General features: G+C 35.0%; 1 protein-coding gene across 2 annotated transcripts in view; it reads right to left on the reverse strand.

Annotated features, from left to right (window-relative positions):
• LOC123532524 (beta-1,4-N-acetylgalactosaminyltransferase bre-4-like) overlaps nt 1-16,552 on the reverse strand; it is a 35,207-nt gene that overhangs the window by 5,000 nt on the left and 13,655 nt on the right. The window contains exons 3-6 of one of the 2 annotated variants that reach the window (XM_045313979.2): nt 8,022-8,254; nt 6,904-7,091; nt 3,208-3,330; nt 768-863 (exon numbers count right to left, since the gene is read on the reverse strand). In XM_045313979.2, coding sequence (XP_045169914.2) covers nt 768-863; nt 3,208-3,330; nt 6,904-7,091; nt 8,022-8,254 — 640 coding nt within the window. The remainder of the gene's footprint in view (nt 1-767; nt 864-3,207; nt 3,331-6,903; nt 7,092-8,021; nt 8,255-16,552) is intronic. The other variant, XM_045313980.2, reaches the window with a different exon arrangement.

Consider the following 16,552-nt stretch of genomic DNA (forward strand, 5'->3'; position numbering starts at 1 on the left):
TTTGCTACTACCCTCAAAACTTATTGCAATGAGTGTTTTTCTCGGTATGTTAAGATTAAGTTTTTTTGTTTGCTTCTATATACAAACTTTCAAATGATGATGTTAGAATTGCACCAAAAATGCAGTACGAAGAACTTTTGAATGTGGTATCTAATATTTTGTAAAAGATTGTATTGCCGAATTAAGAACAAATCAGCCGTAATATTTACTTTGGATCCTATCAGCGTTACCCTTATATGACAACATTACAAAACGAAAGATGTAATTAAAATTAGAATTATAAGGCACTGTGAAGGCTACAAAACGCTGCTATTTTTAGACAAGGTACAAATTTACCATATGCATTGTTATCCCAAGTACCTAAATAGGGAAAAGTGTTTGCCAAAAAATATGTAGGAAACGCACAAAAAATACTTCTTCAAAACAACTACTTCTCTAGGAAGTCTCTTCTACTTGCTGTAAACGATTTGGCAAACATATTCCGGAGAGAAATGTCCCGTGAAGTATAAATTTCGAAAAGTAATAATGACTAACCCCTCATCAATGCGGGTTCGAAAAATGCGCTTAGATTTTTTTCATATGAGGAAACCATCTATGGAAGCAATGCCAAGAAGAGCACTTGGTATCTTCTTCCACCATAACAAGCTTGACATTTCGCTATATGACCTGACTGATTTAATCCCAACAGAAACAAACAAACAAAACATAAACAATGAAATACTATAACATTTGTAAGCAAAGTTGACATAGTTAAGACTAAAAATTACTTCTTTTCTCCAAGAGTCGCGCGATGATGTCCTAGATTTTTGTAACGCCCAATGTCAAGGGGAAGTCTCTGCACTCTTAAATTCGCATTTAAAACCCTGCAAAAGAATGAGCAACAGCTAACAAAAGTGCCACATCGTTAACTTATTGGTATCTATAGAATTATCAATTCAGCGGGTATCGCATTTTCCCAAAAAGGGCGTTAATTAAGGTAGTTCTGCACGTTTGGATCGAAATCTGTTCTACATTGTAGAATCTCATTAAACTCTGTTTTTTTACACTTCAGAATATACCTAGAAAATTCAGCAAATAAATAAAAAAGAACAAAGAATTGTGATAATGGAATCCATTCAATAGATGTGTAAAAGTTCCGCATAAGCCGTTGCTAGGGGCTCATGAGAAGTGTTGCACATTTCTATACCTCTGATGAACAGACTCGTTCATTGTATATTCACAGACACAGTCTAACATTATCATATGCTGTGGCGTTCAGATAAATCATTTCAGCGTCATGAGAATTCCTTCAACAGAAGGTCTCTGAGGGGAAAGTCTATTAATTTGCTATTTTGTGCTAAATCGCTCCGATGAGCCGATATATGGTTTTCCAGACCGTCCAATATCTAGAACTGTATCCGAGTAGAGGTACGTAACAAAAGTGCACTCAGTTTATGTCAATCCACACTACTTGTAATGTATGAAAGTGTAAAAAATCAAACAAAATGAAGATACAAAGATTGTGAAACCTATTATCTTGTGTGTTAGTTATAAATTCAATGGACACAGTTTAAATACCATAAGGACGTGAATCTTCTGTCATAAGTTTCATCTTACCAAGGGGTTAAAGTGAAGCGTATTTTTACCATCAAAAGGTAATCAAAACCAAACATTTTTGACTTGCCTCAATACCCTACTTAAATTCAGTATATCATTCTACAAAATCAGATAAATACTTTTATATTGTATCTCCTCTTGTATAAAAAAAATAAATTTTGACATATGATGATTCTCGTTATGAATTTAGTATTCCTGGGAAATGACTTTAATGTGCAAATTATTTCGAAATAGTGCAGGGATATATTAATAAGTTAATGCAACTGTGATATTTTGTTTCAAACTGATTTATAATATTGTCAATTTGACATGCGCTTTATTAAATACAGTGTTCCGTTTGGAAAATCGTGACATTTTATTTAATACTTAATAGAGATGCACGATGGTACGATGACGAAAACGCGATGGCGCGATGGCACGATGATGAAACAACGATTGTGCGATGGTGAAAACGCGATGGCATGATGATGAAATCGCGATGGTACAATGGTGAAATGTCGATGTAATATCGCGTTTTTATCATCGTATCATCGCGTTTTCACAATCGCACCATCGTGTCATCATGTTTTCATCATCGTACCATGGTGCTATCGCGTTATCACTATCGTACCATCGCGATTTCACCATCGTTTTCACCATCGTACCATCGCGTTTTCACCAGTGTGCCATCGCGTTATGGTACCATCATGGTTTCACCATCGTACCATCACGTTTTCACCATTGTGCCATCGCGTTATCATCATCGAACCATCGTGGTTTCACCATCGTACCATCGCGTTTTCACCATCGTACCATGGCATTCCGGTTAGCAATGCGAAGTTCCGTACACTTGTATTTTTGTCAACAATAGATGAATGTATCTCAATGTATTTTGTGAGAAGAAATTTACCATTTAGATTCTGCTGTTTTGGAAAATGTTTTACAAAATGTTCAGTGCTCAGTTCATTAAACTATAAAATCTTCAAGGCAACGTTCTTTATATTTTATGTATGCACGAAAGTAAATAAAACGCTTGGTGTAATAGTCATATGATATTATTCAAACTCAGCTTATTCTTGTTTTTTTTTTTTTTTTTTGTTTTTTTTTTTAACATCGCACCGACACATGATAGGTCATATGGCGACTTTCCAGCTTTATCAAAAATGGTGAAGGAAGACCCCAGGTGCCCCTCCGTGCATTATTTCATCACGAGCGAGCACCTGCTGGATGGCTTCCTCACATGAAGAATTCAACGCCCCGAGTGAGGCTCGAACTTACATCTATAAGTGATTTGAAGCCAGCGACCTTAACCACTCGGCCACGGAGGTCCCCTTGTTAGGATGTAGAAGGTGCATAGTGCAATGTGAAAATGAGTTTGATGAGATATTACATCGACATTTCACCATCGTACCATCGCACCATCACGATTTCATCATCGTGCCATCGCGTTTTCACCATCGTACCATTTTTATTTCATCACCGTGCCATCGTACCATCGTGCATCGCGGTTTAGTATTAAATAAAAAGTCACGATTGTCCAAACGAAACACCGTAATTAAAAACATGAGTTTAACATTTGTATGCTTAGTACTGGAATCTACCAATGGCAAATATATAAGAACAATTTTTTACCTATGATAAAGATCGTCATCTTCTCTTCCCCAACCAAAGTACACATTTGGAAACCCATTAATACGTGTAAACTGGTCCTTTGAAAAAGCATTAACACCACCAAAGTAGTTCTTGTAAAGCATTCTGTAATGTTTTATTGCAATGTCATTAATGTAAACACAACCCGTTCAAAATAACAGGTACAAAGAGAACTTGGTCTATAAGATCTAGCAAATAGTTAGATTCCACTTAACATAACATCTCAAAACTTTGATACACTATATTCCAAACAACTGTAGAAACAGACGAAAATTGAAAATGTGTTTTTTGAAAATATGTATGGATAAACGATTAGTACATCTTTGAAGATAATTGAAAGAAAAGGTCTTAATTGTGAATCAATTCTTTTGACAAAATATGAAGAAAAAAAAAAACATTTAATTATGTTTAACAAGTTATTCAATGCTCTTAGGCAAACAACCAACTCGTTTCTATTTTTTGAGTGATTTTACGTACATGTGAATCTAAGAAATTTTGAGATTCGAACAAAAGCACCAAATCATAGAACGAAAGACTTTATTTACATAAAAGTTGAATAGCATATAAAACACGTATATTATTCTACAAAACTAATGTCACTTTACTGATATATCCATAAATTCAAAACAATGGACTGCATAAAGTAACCACACTTCTGGATAGTTCAACGCCTTTTAATACTTACTGTTTTCAAAGAGTTGTTACAGATCTTTGATTGGATGCATTTGATGTAATGTATTAGTGCTGAATTTCGCTTTAGTAGGTTTAACATCGCTTTCAATAATTTTTGAAACTCTATATTTTCATTTCTTTACTAATGACATTCTTGTTTTAAAGTGGGATAACCCTTCAAACATAGCCTATGCTTCTAGTTGTACGAAACAGTACGGGACAGCACGGACTGTAAAAGATGTATAGGTCTAGCAGAATATAGGTAAAGATGAAAGTGTTTATGTAATTTCTTTCCAATAGTTCTTTTTACATGGATGTTATTGCAAAAGACAATCAAAAATTGCAAATGACAGTCCCATAGAAAAATAATTAAATCAACAAGCGTCTTATTATTTTTCAACTGAAGGGCTCTGACTTTATTTAAATGCAATAGGGTTATTATTATAATAGTAACTCGATCTGGGATGCTGTATTTGGCTCGAGTGGATTTTGCCAGATCGGATTTTACGAGGCGCGCAAGCCGAATACAAAATCACAGATCTAGCTACTGATAATAATGACCCCTCCATCCTTTTGCTTGTTGTTTTGTTATCGATCGAAATCTTTAATGTTAATCGATATTAAAAAAGAACTGAGTGAAGTTTTAATGTTCGATATTTATAGAACTTTGGTCATGCATATCAAATGAAATTAGTACGGCAACATACAATACAAAAGGTACAATACGGATTTTTCCTACTTGTTCAAATTAACTTGTGAACTACAAGTCGATATTTTTGACAGATTTCATATAGGTTTAGGGTAGATATAAATGTACAGTTCTGCATTATTTCATATAAAATAAACTATCCAGAAGGGAGACCTCTTCTACGAGTCATTTTGAATTCTTGTTTCTTATGTATATGTTTATAAAATGAAAAGTCTTAAGTAGCATGATAAATAAGTTTTATTTGATGTTCAATTTGCATAAAACATAACTCTTTCTTTATGTAGTTTTGTGATATAGTGCTAAATCTTAAGCAATTATCAAACTTTGTATATAATGAAACTTTCTATCTGCCAATAAGAACTACATAAATGTTTGGCAGTAGATTTGTTTGTTTGATATAGGTTAAACGCCGTTTTTCATCAGTATTTCAGTTATGCAGATATAAATTTTCATTATATACAAAGTTTGACAATTGCTTAAGATTAAATTAGCAGTATATCACAAAACTAGAGAGATTTATCAGGAGGTCCCATTCAGTCATATATGGCAAATACGACCTTTATTTATAAACAAAATGTCCTTTTTCATTTAATAAATCAGGTCATATAATTATGATTTGAGTTCAAGTTAGTGTCCCTTAAAGGCAGGTTTAGAAAATGAAATGTTAAGGTAACAATAGGTCGTTAGTAAAACTATAAAGTCCTTTTATTTATGGAACGTTGATATAATTTCAACACTTTTTACCTGTTCATTAAATTGATGACACTAAAGCGTAACTTTTAAGTTAGTCAGAGTCCAAGAGTTACAAATGTTTCGGATAAGGTATAGACAATTACTGTTGTCAATTGTACTAAACTATTTTTTTTATTTCAATAATTTTAAAAAGTGAAGAGCATTTCGAAAACCTTCTTTCTTGTTTCGCGCTACGTGTTCAAATGAACGAATGAGTTGAGGTTTTCTCGTAAGTCGACACAAAAAAATCAAATATTGCCGAGAAAAAGTACGTTAAAAAACGTCATAACATGTAAATTTTATTTAAGCCGCACCATGGAAAAAAACAACAACATAATGCATTTGCGATCAGCATGGAAACAGACCAGCCTGGCATTCGCACAGTCTGGTCAGGATCCATGCTGTTCGCTTTCAAAGCAATTAAAGAAACCGTTAGCGGACAGCATGGATCGTGACCAGATCGCGCGGATGCGCAGGCTGATCTGAATCCATGCTGGTTGCAAATATATGTTGGTTTTCTCATGGTGCGGCTCAAATATATAAAAACATATAGCACTTAAAATAGCAGAACTGGTCGCAAATGCACCATGTTGGTTTTCTCATAGTGCGGCTCATTTACATAAAAACATATAGTGCTTAAAATAGCAGAACTGGTCGCAAATGCACCATGTTGGTTTTCTCATAGTGCGGCTCATTTCCATAAAAACATATAGTGCTTAAAATAGCAGAACTGGTCGCAAATGCACCATGTTGGTTTTCTAATAGTGCGGCTCATTTCCATAAAAACATATAGTGCTTAAAATAGCAGAACTGGTCGCAATGCACATGTTGGTTTTTAATAGTGCGGCTCATTTCCATAAAAACATATAGTGCTTAAAATAGCAAACTGGTCGCAAATGCACCATGTGGTTTCTAATAGTGCGGTCATTTCATAAACATATAGTGCTTAAAATAGCGAACGGTCGCAAATGCACCATGTTGGTTTCTCATAGTGCGGCTCATTTCCATAAAAACATATGTGCTTAAAATAGCAGAATGTCGCAAATGCACCATGTTGGTTTTCTCATAGTGCGGCTCATTTACATAAAAACATATAGTGCTTAAAATAGCAGTTACAAGTACAGCAATATTATGATTAATGTTTAAATTTTACGACAGATTCCCGTCAGTTTAAAAAACTTTTAAGGATAAAATAGTGTCGACAGACAAAATATGCATTACGCTGTTGAGCGCAATTAATTAAAACTTCCTTATTTGATACACGTTCAGGTTCATCTTTCTTCAAAATATGAGAAACGAGCCGGACGTGTATAATGTATTTTACAGCGACAAAGAACAACCTCCTTGCGGAAAGATTTATTTTGATATCATGCGTATTTTTTCATGTCGATTGCCATTAAGATAAATACACGAATATCTATTTACGTTCTATCTAAAATCAGTGTACTGTAAACTCGACTGTGGTATGAAACGGATTTCTTCTTCCCTGTTTTCATTAATACCAGCATGACTTGAAATCTAACACAATATAATTATCATTTTAACAGATACAAGTACAAACTTACGTGTAATTTCTTGTATCAATAGCAGATGCCATATGTTTAGGGTGCCCACTACATTTGTAAATGTTTTTAATGTTTTCTGGCAAAAGATCAACGTCGTGGAAAATGAAACAGTTGTAATTTAACACCATCTTCGACTCATTAAAACCGACATTCATTAATAGTCCTCTGTTGAATGCTGCGTTTAGTGGCTAAAATTGAAAAGTTCTTTTTTTCAATACATAAAGCACACAGGAGAATTTCAGAAAATTAAACTGTAATAGAGATGCCTCGGAGATAACACATTTATCATTCTGTATCTGATTACTCTTCAGACATCACTCAATCAACATATTGTATGTCAATTATATCTATGAGAAAACATATCCTATACAGGCTATCCGAAACTAACTTTAAAATCGCTAGCTAGATTTAGTTCTATGGAGTGTTTTTAGAAAATAAAAAGTGGATAAATGTTTCAGCAAACTGGTCACTTTTCTACGGCTAATATTAAAAATGAATATGATATTTTACATGCGGCGCCTGCATCAAACCTTTTCGTTTTGGAATTAGTGTTGTTATTCTGTTAAAAGGGGTATTTACAGAATGGCGAAGAGTGCAGATCTTGATCAGACTGCACAACTGTGCAGGCTGAACATGAGCTTCACTGATCGCAAAGGCAGAATTAATAGTGTCCAGCATGAAAAGGGTTAAATTGGTGAACGGGTCATGCTAAGCATCATTTACAAGTAAATGTTGTTTTGACTGGCGTAAAGAGTAGAAGTGATAGATCGTTTTTTATGTTGCTTGGTCTTATAACATACTTTAGTTCATTTATAGAAATTGCGTCAAGATTACTCTGTTATGACTATTTACTTAGCGAAGAAATGAATAGATAAATTGTATTTGTTTGTTTCAGTGAAATAAACACTATATCGTATATAAGGAAAATATAAGACATGATGCCCACCAGTGAATGTTATTTTGATCTTAAATTTACAAAAAAACTTTTTAGTATTAGTTAAACGTATTGTTATAATCATAATAATGCTTACTGTAAAGTAAAGTTATATGAAGTTGAAATTTTGGTAGATAAAATAGCTAGACGCGTTTTTGAGAAATGCTACAAAATGTGTTCTCACCATTTCAATAACGAATATTCCATACTCAAGCTGTTGTTGTTGTAAAAATGGGTGAATATATCTCAAGAAGACCCTAAGATGATTTTCTCTGTCTCTGTAGGGAACAATGATTGCGACCTTCCATGTAGATATGCAGTCCTTAGGTGTATAGTGTCCTCCAGGCTGTACATTTTTTATTTCATTCTCCACATTATCCCAGGAAACAACTTCAGTAGATATGTTGTAAAATGAAGCTACAGAACAAAAATCAATTACATTGAGTACTGAAAAATTTAATTCGATATTTCTACTATCTTCAAGAAGAATAAAATACATGGTCAAATACAAAGAAGTATATATTTATTTAATTATGATATAACATGTCAATATTTCCATATAGGCTATACAGGATGTGGATAGGATATACGGTGGCATACAGTCTAACTATACCCTATCAGCAACATGTATATAAATAATTCAAAGCTTTTGTAGACATTTCTCATTCCCATTTCTATTGAAATATGAACATTAATTATTTTTACGTTTTAAACATCTCCCCCCCCCCCCCCCCCCCCCCCCCCCCGACCCCCCAGTGACGCAACAAAATATTTCACATGCTTTGGTAAGTAGTTACTACATTTGTATATACGTTTGCTGCGAAAATGGTACTTGGTCACAGGGTGGGAAGTGTTAAAAATTGAAAAAACAAACTACATACAGAGTGTTAGCAAATAAATTTTACATAATATATTTTGACACTTATTGCATGTGTTTCTTAAACCTTGCATATCTACTGCTTTATTCGTTTTTGTAAATACATATTTCAAGCATAGAAAACTGTATAATAAATAGTGGACATAGAAAGTCAAGCTTGAAAGCAGACTGATCCTGATAAGTATATCTTATGAATTTTTCAGTCAGGTCTGTTGCCTCTTGACAATCTAAGTTCGTCGATTGAGTGTCATCAGGATTGAGAGAACTGCGTCTGTCGCAAGTCATGAACCAAGCATGTGGCTTAGAAATATACAACTAGATGTATGTGTCTTCAACCTAATCATGACAAAGAGACATAGACAAACTTCTACTTGCCACTGTGGTGCAAATGCATTTTTACATTTTGTGAGGCACAAGTTTGGCGCACCTAGAATGCATTTTAAGAACAACCTTTGCTTTAATTCGAACCAAAGAACATCTAGATCCAGCATCCTAAACTGTAACAGAACTACACCAGACGCCAACTCCTGAACTGACACTAGTTCCTCCAGAACTAACACTGACGTCCCAAGAACTAATACTGACGCCCCCAGAACTAATACTAACACCCACAGAATTAACACCAATTCACCCACACGTCTGAAACTTATTCCGAAGCCGACCAAAATATTAGAAAGGACTAACACTGACACCCCAAGAATATTTACATAAATTTTGATACTAGCTAGTGAAGTTCTGTTACATTGATATATTAGACTAATCAATAGTTTATTACTACATGTATTATTATGTTAATTTTTTTCTGTTTTTTTTTTGTACTGGAGTAACAGAAAGCACATTTAAATGTTTGCAAATAGGCTAAATGTGCATGACTCTGTGGCGTAGCCGCTATTATATAAGAAAAGCAGGACTGTGTGTAGATGATTTAGGAAACTGAAAAGCTAAACAATCATTTGTTTCGATACACATTGCACGAGAGTCAAAAATACTTGCCTATTAGTTTTAGTTACCGTGTAATGGCTTCAATACGTTACAAATATAGTGATGATGCTCACCAAATCATTAAGAATGTTCATTCATTTTGCGTGGAGGAGTAGACAAATAATGGGTTGAAGATCCCATTGACTCGCAGCATAGAGCGTGTTTTAACACTTACCACTATAAGTTATGCGGCAGTGAAACGTGTTGCTGCAGAACCGAGTATACCTGCATCAATGAGGATGAAAGAAACGAAATATACCTTCGACGAATTTGACAAAGGCGTTATTGGTAAAACAATCAGTACAATATATATTAAAGAAGATTTTACCAACTCTGCAAATTGTGAAACAAAATCTTCGTGACAACATTGGTTATTCTGGTGGTAAGGAATACCTGCGTAAGCATCTTAAGCATCAGGGATTTACTTACCAGCGCTGCAAGCAGAACCACAAGATTCTGATGGAAAGATCTGATATTATTCTGCAGAGTAAATCTTACCTCAGGAAGATAAAGGCACATCGAGATGCGAGTCATACTGTTGTTTACACAGATGAAACCTACGTTCACACTAGTCATTCAGTTACCAAATGCTGGCAGGATGAATCATCTGGTCTCTTTATTCCATTTTCAAAATGTAGGAAGTAATGTAATTGTTCATTGACTCTTTAAATTTTCGTGGTCTTTTTAACAAAACATAATGATTCTAATATAGTGTTTTGTTTGTCAATTTCAGGCGAGCGGCCGATTATCCTACACGCAGGCTGTCACACTGGATTCATCGCAGAAGCAGACCTGGTATTCAAAGCCAACAGTAGTTCCGGTGATTACCACATGGAAATGAACACCTAGAACTTTACTAGATGGCTCACATAGAAGCTGATTCCGAATCTACCCCCTAGGTGATGGATAACGCTGCATATCACAACATACAAGTAGATCGTTATCCAACAATTGCTACACGGAAGGCGGACATACAGGACTGGCTCAAAAGACACAACATAACTTTCAGACAACTTATTGAAGCCTGAACTTATTGCCATCTGCAAACAACACAAGTCTGATCCGGTTTATATGGTTGACCAGTTACAAGCAACACGTGGTCACCAGGCGCTTCGACTGTCTCCTAACCATGCGGATTTGAACCCAACTGAACTTATTTGGGTCATTTTGAAAGGTCAGTAAAAGACTTCAGTGGAGAATATTACGGCTTTTTCTGGCTGATTTTAGTACTGACATTTTTTGTTTGTTAGTTTTGGGTTTAACGCCGTTTCTCAACAGTATTGCAGTTATGTAACGGCGGACCTAACTAGTGTTCCTGGATTCTGTACCAGCACAAACCTGTTCTCTGTAAGTAACTGCCAACTTCGCCACATGAATCAGAGATGAAGAGACGAATGATTTCTGACACAATATCTTTTATCAAATCGCTATGGAGAACATACGGCCCGCCCGGGGATCGAACTGAGCCCGCGATACGTAGATCGATGCTCTCCTTATTGAGTATTTGACACTGAATCACTTGCCCAGCACCAATCTGCCGACAACTTATATTATACTCTCTTTTAAGACGTTTCTTGAAAATTACATCTTAAAGTAAAAAGAAAAACTTATTTCAAAAATGTATTTGTTAAGAAAAAATATATACATTTGTACTCCTAAATATTCCACCAGTAAGTCTGAACAAGGATATCGGCTTTAAGGCTTTGGTGACATGATCAGTTGGAACTTTGTGTTGCATGTATCAAAGACAGTATACATTAAAAGATGTAAAGTTTTATAGAATTAAATGTGTTCACCTGCAGATGTGATATTGGATTCGAATCATTGCTATTATATTTGACAAAATGGAATTTTCTGTATATTTTAACTATAACAAAGTACACGATGGAATTTTCAATTTAGTACCTTTGACTTTCAGTCATTTTTGTTGACTTTGCTTTTATCTGTCAATGTAATGTGAATCAACAAAAATGACTCGCAAAGGATTTTTATTAACATACCATAAGCAAGACAAGTTATTTCAACCTGCATGTTTTAGGGAAACTGTAATTTTAGCAGATGCTATACACTCAGTCTGTTACCGAATGTAAATTTATAGATTTTTACAGACTTCCTGTAAATATACCACCTTCCTAGACATGTTTAATCTACACAGACGTAGTATTGGCAAAATGTGTTATTAAACACATGTTGAAATACTTAAACTAAGTATAAAATATGAAAAATGTAATCGCCTCCCAAAACGCCACAATTGAGAATGAAAATCTTTCAGCTCTCTCTGTCTCTCTCTCTGTCTCTCTCTCTCTCTCTCTCTCTCTCTCTCTTTGCAAATTCCAAAGAACTTATAACTTAAACTGAATAATTTGATTAAACGCCTATTTTTATACAACGATGCATTCAATGGCGTTGTACATAAAAATAAATGGAATAGTTATTATAACAATGTTAATAATGACAATAATAATAATAACAACCTTATTGTAACAAACAGTCATGACCGCACCCCTCCCCTTGAGGTCATTTTATCCCTATTGCCAATACCAGTGCTTAAAGCATCTGGTACTGCATATAGAGGTTCAAACCCCCCGGTAAATGGTGCCATCATATACTATTTAAGAAAGAAATACTACACACTACCCTACCCATAGAGCCTTACCAACAAGTGCGTTTATCAAACCTTGGAGATATAAATGTTGAAATGTAAAACCTTTTACAAAAAAAGTAAGAACTATCACCTGCTGTTTTCGCATGATATTCCAAACAATACCGTGAAATCTCTGAAATACAGTGTCTTATTTTTTTTTTTAATGTGCCAAGTGATTTACTTTTGCGTAGTTCTAACGGCAGTTCATTCCAAAGTTTTGGACCAATAGTACAGAAACTTCTATCATTGAATGTTTTGCACTTGTTGTATGGAACAACATAACGACATTCAAAATTTTCAGACGATCTCAAACCTTGCCTACTAGGAATATACTCTGTAAGCAATTCTGTTAAATACAGAGGTGTTATGCCAGTGTGGCAGCTATATATGAGAGAAAGTATCTTGAACTCAATTCTTGCTTTCACCGGCAACCAATGTAAGTGATACAATGTTTGTTTAGAACTGTCAAATTTCCTCCTGTGAAGGACAAGTTTTGCGCACATGTTTTGAATACGTTGAATACACACCTCACAGTTAGCTACACCATACAGTACGACATTGCAATAATCCAGATGTGAAGTAACTAGAGACAAAACTAAACTTTCAGTGGCTGCTTTTGTTAAGTATTTTCGGATGTTCTTAATTCATAGGTAATTCAACATGGCTGTACGACATTTGCGATTTACATGATCTTTAAAGTTCAAGGTTTCGTCACAGAGATATCTAATTGTGCTTTCACGTTTGATATCATCACCAGCAATGTTATGGAATTTGTAAAACATTTGTTCAATTGAGGTCTGCTACCAAGCATAATAAATTCAGTTTCGGAAGTTTTCATTTTCAGTTTGTTTCTATTCATCAAGTCATTGATTATAACTGCGCACCTTTCAAGGTCTCCAATCGCTTGTGATTCTACGGAAAAAGGACGAAAAGTTTTATTTGCTATATGATCATCAACAAAACCGTAGACTGATATGGATTTTGGAATGACATCAAAAAGAGTTCCAGCATAGGTGAGATACAGCCACGGACCAACAACTGCCCTGGGGCACCCTGCATTCAAGATGGCCGTCTGATGAATATACATTGTTGATATTAATCTTACAGGTACGAGGCCTTAAATAGGAGTCTACCCATTGAAGAGCTGTATCACAGATATTGTGCTTTTAGGACATCTAGAAGAATGTCGACAGTGTCAAATGCCGCACTTAAGTCAATCGCAGTAAGGACAGTGACTTCCGTTTTCTCCATACAACTTAGAAATTAATTGACTAACCGAAGTAGCGCAGATTCACAGGAATGGTATTTCCTGTATGCAGACTGGTTCTTAGGCAAAATAAGGTTTTGATTTACATGTTCGTTTAATCTGTAAAGAACAGCTTTCTCAATAAGTTTTGATAGAAATGATAAATTACTCACAGGACGATAATTGGAAAGCTCTAGTTCAAGACCGGCTTTTTTTAGCAGAGGTCTAACAACTGCTTGTTTGTATTTCACAGAGAAAGCACATTGTTGTAATGAGAGATCACCAACTTAGTGATACTAGAGAGAAGTTCATCTACATGTGATTTCAGAATACGTGTTGACAAAATATCTAACTCTGAAGACCTAGCATTCAATTAATTGAGATTTTTTACTTCATCTTGTGTCAATTCAGTAAATTTGTTTAAATTTTGCATATCCTTTACTTGAGGTTCAAAGTTTTGGTATTCACTTAGGGATTGACGTATTTTTGAGATTTTTGCCATGAAAAAGTCAGCAACTTATTCGGCCAGAGAATTATTAGACTCTCCTTGAGGTAGTGGGTTTTCAGACTTGGTAGCAATTAGCGCAGATACCAATCCGTACAGAGTCTTGGAATCACCTTTAGCGTTCTCTATCTTTTGCACTGAGTGTGTTTCTCTTTTGACGTTTGATTTCAAAATTGTATTAATTTCTTACTTGTTTATACGGCTTAAACTGATCTGTTTTACCATAACGCCTCCATGTACGCTCAGACTTTCTAACTTGTTGCTTTAGATGTAGCAATATTTTACTGAACCAAGGTTTGGGTGCTCTCTGAATTATAATTTTTTTAGGGGAGTGTACTTATTAAGGACATCCTGTATTTCCGAGTCAAAGACTTTCACAAACTTGTCTATATTCTGTGAATCAACGTTTATTGCACTTAGGTCGTTGGAAAATTCGATTCGTTTAAATTTTTAAAGTTTCTATATGTCAAACTCATACTAGTAATAGTCCCCTTTTAACATATAAGAGAACCTTAGCAACACAGTGATCAGATAAACATGGTCCAGGCTCACATTTTTCTACATGAACACCATTAAGTGACTCAGTTATGACTAGATCCAAGCTATGTCCTCCTGTATGAGTACTGAAATCAACGTGTTGTTCCAGGCAAATTGCTACTAAGGAGTCTTTGAAGTTTGTAATAGAACTGTTGTCATCGTTTATATGCAAGTTGAAATCTCCCATTATAAGTAAATTGTCATAATGTGGTAAAATATTTTCGATGAAATCAAAAAATTCAGCAACGAACTGGTTACCAGTCGATAGAGCCGGGGTCTTTACACACCCACTACGTGTATGGTTAAATTTTTGAAAACGAGCTTCCAAATACCATATTTAAAGCTTCGAACAGTGCCGTGAGTTACCCTTCGCATATTGATCGTGTTTCTACTTGTGATCGCAACACCACAGCCTTTTTGATTTTTTCTATTTGTTACGCTTAATTTATATCCATTCTGGTTCAAGTCGGAAGTTTCAAACTGATGCTGTTTCTCGTCCGAATACCAAGTTTCAGTCAAAAGAGCGACGTCTATTCTCTCATCCCTGAGGTATTGGCCCACACAATTATCTTTATTCACAACAGATCTACAGTTCAGCGTAATGCAAGATACATGCTCGCGTATATTTTTATACTGATTGTATTTCTTAGGGTATATCAAATTTTTAAAGTTGATACCATTTTGCTTAAGAATCATTTTACTTTTACCACCTTGTTTATTTCTATGCGTTTTTTACAGGCTAAATTGTGTAAGCTTATAATCCTATATGCCGCAGGGTCTAGTTTTCCTAATCTGCTATTGTTCGATACCGTAGATCCAATATTCAATAATTGATCTCAAGTGTAGGTATACTTTACAGGTGAACAACAGGTAATGTCTGATGTAAATTCATGAAGAAAATTATCAAAAATTTCACTGGATGCAATCCACTAAATCACTGAAGCTACTGCAACATAGAAGCACATACAGATGCAAAGTACATTTATATCCGTTATATCAAATTTCAGCACATTCCCAACACAAATAACAAGAGTTATTATGGTAAGATTCAAGAGCAAAGAAAACACGTCTGCTACATACGGCGACAGTGTAAATTTTTATAATCAATCAATTTTGAAGCAGCCGTAGAGAATACAAAACAAATCCTGACAAGATTCCGCAAAAGTTGCACAGGAAAGATTTCTATAGCATATCCATTGTTATGTTCTTATGCAAAGACCCTGAATACTGTAAAGTGATAAAATACGCTATTAAAAGTGCAACACTGTTGATTTGCAAAAATTCAAAGGTCATTTCAAAAGTAAATGTATGAAATGTTATTCCACCTGGTTAGTAGACAATTAACCGTAAATAAATTAAGAAGAAAAAAATACTGAATGTATTTCGTTAACCTATGCTAGTATCTTTCAATTATTTCAGTAATTTACGGCTGTCTGCAGCAATTACGAGATTCCGTCCAAGGAAATTTCAAATACCTTTAAGTTACTACCTTATTGTTAAGTTGATAAATTCCAAGACAATAGTTGGTTCAATAATGTAAAACTGAATGAGAGTTATACACCTCGTTTCAGGAATCTTATTATGCTAATGACAAATCATTGCAATTTACTTAATGTACAGCAAGGCACTGTTTGCTGTAAATGACACAGATGACAAATGAGACGCACCATGAGAAAATCAACATAGTGCGTTTGCAACTAGCATGGATCCAGACCAGCCTGCGCATCCGCGCAGTCTGGTCAAGATCCATGCTGTTCGCTAATGGTGTCCCTAATTGCAATAGGCTTTGACTGCGAACAGCATGGATTCTGACCAGGCTGATGCGCAGGCTGGTGTGGATCCATGCTGGTCGCAAACGCACGATGTTGGTTTTCTTATGATGCGGCTCAAATACATTTTAGACATTAATGATCCTCGGTTTAAAC

Source organism: Mercenaria mercenaria, chromosome 11 (genome assembly GCF_021730395.1).
Source record: "Mercenaria mercenaria strain notata chromosome 11, MADL_Memer_1, whole genome shotgun sequence".
NCBI lineage: Eukaryota > Metazoa > Mollusca > Bivalvia > Venerida > Veneridae > Mercenaria > Mercenaria mercenaria.